The sequence below is a fragment of the Camelina sativa genome, chromosome 9 (genome assembly GCF_000633955.1).
Source record: "Camelina sativa cultivar DH55 chromosome 9, Cs, whole genome shotgun sequence".
NCBI lineage: Eukaryota > Viridiplantae > Streptophyta > Magnoliopsida > Brassicales > Brassicaceae > Camelina > Camelina sativa.
The window spans coordinates 14,306,539-14,314,400 of NC_025693.1; the positions used below are offsets into that span (position 1 = coordinate 14,306,539).

Consider the following 7,862-nt stretch of genomic DNA (forward strand, 5'->3'; position numbering starts at 1 on the left):
GGTCTCAGATAATGGTACTATCTTGGTGCACGGTCGGGTTTGTGTGCCCAAGGATGAAGAGTTGAGGCAGGAGATTCTGAGAGAGGCCCATGCGAGCAAGTTGTCTATTCATCCAGGAGCGACTAAGATGTACCGTGACCTCAAGAGGTACTATCATTGGGTCGGGATGAAGAAGGATGTGGCTAGTTGGGTTTCGAGGTGTGATGTGTGTCAGCTTGTGAAGGCTGAGCATCAGGTTCCTGGCGGGTTACTGAAGAGTCTACCCATTCCTGAGTGGAAGTGGGATATGATCACTATGGATTTTGTGGTAGGATTGCCAGTGTCACGGACCTTTGATGCTATTTGGGTCATTATGGACCGGTTGACTAAGTCAGCACATTTTCTGGCCATTAAGAAGACTGATGGAGCAGCAGTCTTGGCTAAGAAATATGTGGGAGAGATAGTCAGATTGCACGGGGTGCCAGCGAGCATTGTGTCTGGCAGAGATTCTAAGTTCACTTTGGTGTTCTGGAAGGCATTTTAGGCAGAGATGGGCACTAAGGTGCATATGAGTATAGCTTATCATCCCGACAGATGGACAGTCTGAGAGGACGATCCAGACGTTGGAAGATTTGCTGAGGATGTGTGTATTGGATTGGAGTGGCCATTGGGCAGATCACCTGAACCTGGTAGAGTTTGCTTACAACAACAGTTATCAGGCGAGTATTAAGATGACTCCTTATGAGTCTTTGTATGGGAGACCATGTCGTACACCATTATGCTGGACTCAGGTGGGGGAGAGGAGTATGTTTGGTGCTAGTTTTGTTCATGAGACCTCAGAGAAGATTCGGGTTCTCAAGCTGAACATGAAGGAGACTCAGGATAGGCAGATGAGTTATGCCGATAGGAGGAGGAGAGATCTTGATTTTTAGGTAGGAGACAGAGTGCACCTCAAGATGGCCATGTTGCGGGGTCTGAACAGGTCATTGTCAGAGACTAAGTTGAGTCCGAGGTATATGGGTCCATTCAGAGTGATTGAGCGGGTTGGACCAGTGGCATATAGATTGGAGTTACCTGAGGTGATGCATGCATTCCATAAAGTTTTCCATGAGTCTATGTTGCGGAAGTGTCTCCCTGAGGGTGAGCAGGTGTTGGCTAAGATTCCTGAGGATCTTCAGCCTAACATGACATTGGAGGCGAGACCAGTGAGGGTTCTCGAGAGGAGGATCAAGGAACTTCGGAAGAAGAAGATTCCTTTGATGAGAGTCCTGTGGGACTGTGATGGTGTTGAGGAGCAGACTTGGGAGCCTGAGGCAAAGATGAAGGCAAGGTTCAAGAAGTGGTATGAGAAGCAAGCCGCGACTTGAGCTTGTTTAGCCTGGTCCCATCTGTAATCCGTGGCTGGAGCGGGAATGGAGTATTCCAGCCCATCTCTCTTGTTACTCGGTCGCTTGGGGTGGTTGGTTGTGCGACTCAGTAACAAGATGAGGTGGTGTTCCGGGTAAAAAGTTCCCGTGAGGCGGGGTTTTGGAGGAAAGTTTCCTGAAATAGAAGTTCCAAAAGTGAAAAGTTTCCAAAAATGGAAAGTGCAAAATATGTAACGTTTTACGGGAGTTAGAATTTGTCGATTTTAGCGGTGGAGATCCTTGGAGGGGCTTGTGTGTGGCCTTAGTGGCGGACTTTTGAGTCAGTGTGCCAGTGTGTGGCGGTCTTTTTAGACATTGTGTGGTCTTTGTGACGGGCTTTCTAGCCAGAGTGTCTTTGTGACGGTCCTCTTTAGGACATTTGTCTGGCCTTGGTGGCGGTCCTCTTTAGGACATTTGTTTGGCCTTTGTGGCGGGCTGTTTAGCCAGAGTGTCTTTGTGACGGTCCTTCGGGACAGATGGTCTTTGTGACGGTCCTTCGGGACAGATGGTATTTGTGACGGGCTTTTTAGCCATAGTGTCTTTTTGACGGTCCTCTTTAGGAATTTTGTTTGGCCTTGGTGGCGGTCCTCTTTAGGACATTTTGTTTGGCCTTGGTGGCGGTCCTCTTTAGGACATTTTGTTTGGCCTTTGTGGCAGCCCTTGGGCATGTATGTAATCCTTGTGTGGTCATGAGGTATTCCAGTGAGGGGATATGTGGTTGGTAGGACATTGAGATGTTTTACGCGAGCCACGGGAAGGAAACCTGGATAGGGATAGGACTCAGATGTGTTCAGAATTGTTTGCTCGCGGCTCTTGGAGGACTTAGGTTCTCCTAGTACTGCCATAATCAGAGACTTTGTGGCTTGGGAGTATGGTTGGTATATCGACTTCGGACGACGGTCCGGAGGCTCGCTGTAGGGTGACGACCCGAGAGACAAGTTTGGATTTTTCCTTATATATTATGGCATGCGGGTTTAGGTAAGTGCAGGACCATGGCAAAGGTAAGTGCAGGACCATGGCTTATCTAAGCTAGAGCTCTCTGNGTGGCGGTCCTCTTTAGGACATTTTGTTTGGCCTTTGTGGCAGCCCTTGGGCATGTATGTAATCCTTGTGTGGTCATGAGGTATTCCAGTGAGGGGATATGTGGTTGGTAGGACATTGAGATGTTTTACGCGAGCCACGGGAAGGAAACCTGGATAGGGATAGGACTCAGATGTGTTCAGAATTGTTTGCTCGCGGCTCTTGGAGGACTTAGGTTCTCCTAGTACTGCCATAATCAGAGACTTTGTGGCTTGGGAGTATGGTTGGTATATCGACTTCGGACGACGGTCCGGAGGCTCGCTGTAGGGTGACGACCCGAGAGACAAGTTTGGATTTTTCCTTATATATTATGGCATGCGGGTTTAGGTAAGTGCAGGACCATGGCAAAGGTAAGTGCAGGACCATGGCTTATCTAAGCTAGAGCTCTCTGTAATTTGCTTGTTGTGTGTTGTTAGACTTGTTAGATCGTTGTTCTGGATGTTAGGAAGCTTTCTTGTGGCTTGGGATCGAGTTTTGTGGTTGTAGGAACGAAGATCCGGCGAGAAGCTTTGGAGGAAAACGATGCTCGGCATTGCATCGGTCGATGCAGATGCGAGGACGGTGCGTAAACTCTAGGGTTTTCGTGTTATGTCGAGCATGTGTCGGTTGATGCATAGGGAGCATCGGTCGACGCAGATCTTGCGTCGGTCGACGCAACCTCCATTTGGTGTCGGTCGATGCATGTTGGGGTCGGTCGATGCAGAGTCCTGGTTTGTTATTGTTGATTGTTGATTGTTGATTGTTGTTTGATGGTTAGAGATGATTCTATTGCTTGTGTGTATAGCCCAGTAGATGGGAGGATTGCCTTACTGAGTGTTTTTAAAATACTCATGCATTGCAATATGTGTTTGTGGTGCAGGTAAAGGCAAAGTGTGATCGTGGAATCAAGGCAATGAAGAGGAGGATGTTCTAGGGACTCGGTTTTATGTTGTCTGGCATTTCTAGGTTGCTAGAGTTGGGTCATTAGAACATTGCTAGGTTACTGGTTCTATGATTTCAGTTATTTGGTTATTGGATATTGCTGATGTTATGAATATTGGATATTTATATTTTTTTGGATTATTATTTATTGGATATTGGTATTGTTATTCTGCTGTTGGTTGTGATTGTGGTTAGGTGGCTAGTGGATATGGGATCACTAGTTGTAGTTTATTTATTATATTATATTTATTATTTATTATTAAAAAAAGTTACTCGTTTCAAATATATTTATAATATTTATAATTTTAATAATATAAGTGTCCAAAATATTCAGATTTTTAGATATTTTCGGTAATTTGAAGTATTTAAACTGTTTATTAGTAAATTTGGGTAAAAACTATTTTAAATTTTCAGATATATTGCATATTATTGAATAATTTAGACTAAATTAGATACTAAAATTTTGAGTTTTGTGAACTTTGGGTAATCTGAATCCGAATCCGAAATATCCGAACCGAATCTGATCCGAACCCAAAATATCCGAACCGAACCTGATCCGAACCCGAAGTCTAGAAATACCCGAACGGGTCTTATACCTCTAAACCCGAAAATTCTAAATAACCGATCCAAACCCGAACAAATACCCGAATGTGCAGGCCTAGTAAAATTATTAAATTTATAATCATTTTGAAGTTCGACAAAGAACGCAATAAGTGGAGCAATCGAGCCATGTTTAATGACTTTGATACGCTAGACAAGTACTGAAAGTACATATCAAAATTATAGTCGCAACGAAAAGATAAGTAGATAACCATTTGTTCTTATTGTATAGTCTTTATCTACCAATCCATACTCTTATTATTAATCAACCGTACAGATCATCTGCATCTTCCACTTTCCAAAGCCTAGATGTAATTCCTAACCCAATCTGACGCTGTCTGTCTTCCTTTTTGTCCTAAAATCATAATTTTCTCGAAATTATTAATAGCTCATATATTCAATTTTAAGTCCAGATCACAATAAATAATAAGTAGAACAATGATTCGTCTTGTTGCTAACTTGCCATGAAGATCTCAAGCTATGTACAATCTGGTCTATAAACAATATTAGGGTATTTTTGGCGTTTGCAGTTCCCAAAATGAACCATAACGATTTTTTTTTTTTTAAATGGTGGAGCTTGTTCTTTTGCCTTGATCCAAATGATAAGTCTACATTCAAAGAGACCACTGTACCGCATGTCGTTTATCTATATTAATTTGATTAAAACATATGGAACAACCGTACTTTCGTTTATCTTATCATTATTTAGAACTTATGTTCTATAATACATAGGTATCTGGGATGATCATCTAGTAAAGGTATCAATGATAGGGGAAAAATTTAAATAAAACAAGATACAAACCACACACACATTAAGTTTGAATGATGAAGCCAGGCATAGTCCATAGTTTACCGAACCTCATATAATCAAATTAATTAAGATCATGCTCGCTAGACATGTAAAACCGTGAAGAAACACCAATGTACAGCCGAATTCAACGGTTGAATAAGGTACATATAGAACGTAGCATATGATTATGTCTCACAATAATTCTGTAATGTATATGTTGTGTGTGCGCTCAAGCGTACATCATGAGATGAAAATGTTACTACGTGACTAAACAGGAGCCGGATTTTCAGTTTCTGACATTGAGCCGCCCTCCAGAGCCGCCTTTCGGCCTCTTTCTGACCGGCTATTCTCTGCAAATTTAAGGCTACCTTCATGCAATCCTTGCCGCTTTTCTTCCTCAGTCCACTCCGCTGCATAGTAATGTTCTTCTTTTGATTTCTTCTCATCACTTGTTGGTCCAAAGAACATACTTCCCCATTGTGGAAAATGTATAAAAGCAACCAAAAGCGTAAAAATCATTGCCATGATTCCCATTAGAGACAAGCCATCGGCAGTGAGGAATTTTGATGAAGAGAAAAAGATTAGTTGAGTTAGTCCCGATCCAAAATTTCCTCCTGCACCGGTAAGTCCTGATATTAGTCCTAGAGAGCGACGCGACACAAAAGGAACAATGCCAAAAATGGCCCCACAAGCAGCTTGCACGCCGACTGAGAAGAGCATCATGGCTAAAATAGCTATAGGAAGTGAGGTAGCACGGCCGAGCCAAACACAGAAAAGACCACCAGAAGTTTGTAAGATCCAAAGGGTCCATAACCTCCCTCTCATGCCGAAAAATCGAGCTGACATGTCAGATGCATAGCCACCAAGAGGACGAGCGAAGAAGTTAGCCATACCAAAGCTGGCTGCTATCATACCAGCTGTATGGAGTTGAAGTTGAAACCTAATATACGTAAACCAAAAGAAACAGATCAGGTTACTTGTGATTAAAGAAACTCAGAATCTTTAACCAAAAATTGTTATTTATGTTAATTTATACCTGTCGAAGAAATACTCTGAGATAACGTTGTTTATGGTCATTTCGATTCCCATGGAAAATCCATAGAGAAGGAACAAGACATATGTTCTGTAGTTCATCACTGCATACCAAAACACCTAAAATATACAAATTTAATTTGTTAAGGAAATAAGAATAATTCTAACTTTACTTCAACTTATATATATAGATATGATTTATTTGTCTACGTACCTTGGAGAACCTGTCTTTGGAAACTTCACCTTTCTTCTGTAGAGTACTTAGGTTTCCATCAGGAAGATCTTGTCCGAGAGTGAGTACAAGAATGCCCATAATGACCTGTAGAAACCCGGGGACGAAGAAGGCGATCCTCCACGCCACGAAGGGACTGGCTCCGGCGAGTTTGATGACATGGAAGACCATTGGCATGAGTAGCTGAGTCACGCCTCCACCCATGTCACCCCACCCTCCGGCACATCCGTTGACTAGTCCGATGATCTTGCCGTTGAACATGACGCTCGTCCAGTATTGACAAGACACGAACGTGGCTAGACAAAAACCAATCATGAAGCGGACGGCTAGGTAGCCACCAGCGTCAGACACAAAGGACATGCTGAACACGGTTGGAGCCGATAGCATCAGCAAAAAAGCCGTCCCATACCTGTTTCATTTTTATCGGAAGTTTCTCATCATCAATTATTGAAATGAATAATTATATGAAAAGAAAAAAAAATTAAAGAGAACACAGTTAAAATGGAAAAATAAAAAGAAATGCATGTATATGTGGATCATAAAGTTTTGCGTTAAAAAAATGATCTAGATCATAAGAATGTCACTGGATTGATGACGGTTGTAATATTTCCTAAATCCAATTAAAATTTGATTGGTTTATAATTTGCCTAATAGAAGTTTGAACAATATTGTTGAAAATATTTACATCTTTAAAACTCTCTTTTGGTATTGCCCAATCTGCCTCATATAACCTCTTCGAACTAGAGACCATGGGTGATACTAGGGATATACTATTACTAGACAAATTAGATTAATTATCATTACGAATAAATGATTACTTTTGTTTTTTTCTATTTTCCCATGATATGATAAAATGTTTCATAATGGTGAATCCTAGATCTAATGTATGTGTTGTAACAGCACGTTCACAAACAGCTCCCATAGCGAGTCTAGAGTACGTACCTAGCCCCGAGCAAGTCACAAACAGCTCCCATAGCGAGTCTAGAGAAAATGGCTCCAGAAACTGAGGCGACTCCGGCGTTTCCAATATCATTTTTGGTCAAATCGAGGTTATCTCTGATGATCGGAACGAGAGGTGCGGCGGCAAACGTGGAGATGAAGCAAGTGAAAAAAGAGATCCATCCTAAGTGGAAAGCTCTCATGTGAGGTTTGGCAAACGAGAATGGTTTGAATACCTTTGCTCTATGCTCTGAGTCAACCGGCAAGGCAAACTTAGCCGTTGGATCATCAGATTGAACAGGATGAGACGCAGGGCCATCTTCGCCTTGGACAGAGAAGGAGAAAACTTGTTCCCTCGCCGTGACTCCATGCATGGAGGTCCCAATGGAGCCTTCTTCATCATTATGGTAAGCCATTATTTTTCCCAAGAAATGGGAGAAGAAGACTCTTTCTTCTTGAGAGGCAACGTGCTTCTCGTCCGTCCCACGCCTTTGCTTTTTGGTTTTCTAGGTTTGTCGGTTTTATTTTTCTTCATGCCATATATATAAACGTAGAAATATCGCATATTCGTTTGGGACAATTTAAAAAATATATTTTATGAAAGATTTGGTAAAATATGGTTATTTATTAATAAGTAACTAGAATACTCTGTAAATAACTTTCCTTTTATATATCGAGTCATATACATGTCCTTATTATAAGTTTATAACGTGTATAGGGTCAATAAAATTTGTATAAGGGTGTAAATAGTTTCCTGACATGAGTCAAATAATTATTCTAACAAAACATAAACTGAAAATTACAAAATTTATGGGTGTCATATACCATAACATTCATGCTTCTTTAGTTTAACATGCTAGAGTATTTAGAGTTTAAACCCCGT

The 7,862-nt window shown here is 41.6% G+C and overlaps 1 protein-coding gene across 1 annotated transcript; it reads right to left on the reverse strand.

Moving 5' to 3' along the window:
* Nucleotides 5,044-7,395, reverse strand: LOC104715273 (high affinity nitrate transporter 2.6-like). The gene is made up of 4 exons (XM_010432691.1): nucleotides 6,983-7,395; nucleotides 6,023-6,449; nucleotides 5,813-5,928; nucleotides 5,044-5,716 (listed from the first exon to the last, which is right to left on the reverse strand). The coding sequence occupies exons 1-4, from the start codon at nucleotides 7,393-7,395 to the stop codon at nucleotides 5,044-5,046; spliced, it is 1,629 nt and encodes a 542-aa protein (XP_010430993.1).

Coding starts and splice junctions, on each gene's coding strand:
- LOC104715273 (XM_010432691.1), bottom strand. CDS start 7,395: ATGGCTTACCATAATGATGAAGAAGGCTCCATTGGGACCTCCATGCAT. Junction 5,929..6,022: donor CCAAAGACAGGTTCTCCAAG/GTACGTAGACAA, acceptor TGTATATTTTAG/GTGTTTTGGTATGCAGTGAT. Junction 5,717..5,812: donor TCAGAGTATTTCTTCGACAG/GTATAAATTAAC, acceptor TACGTATATTAG/GTTTCAACTTCAACTCCATA.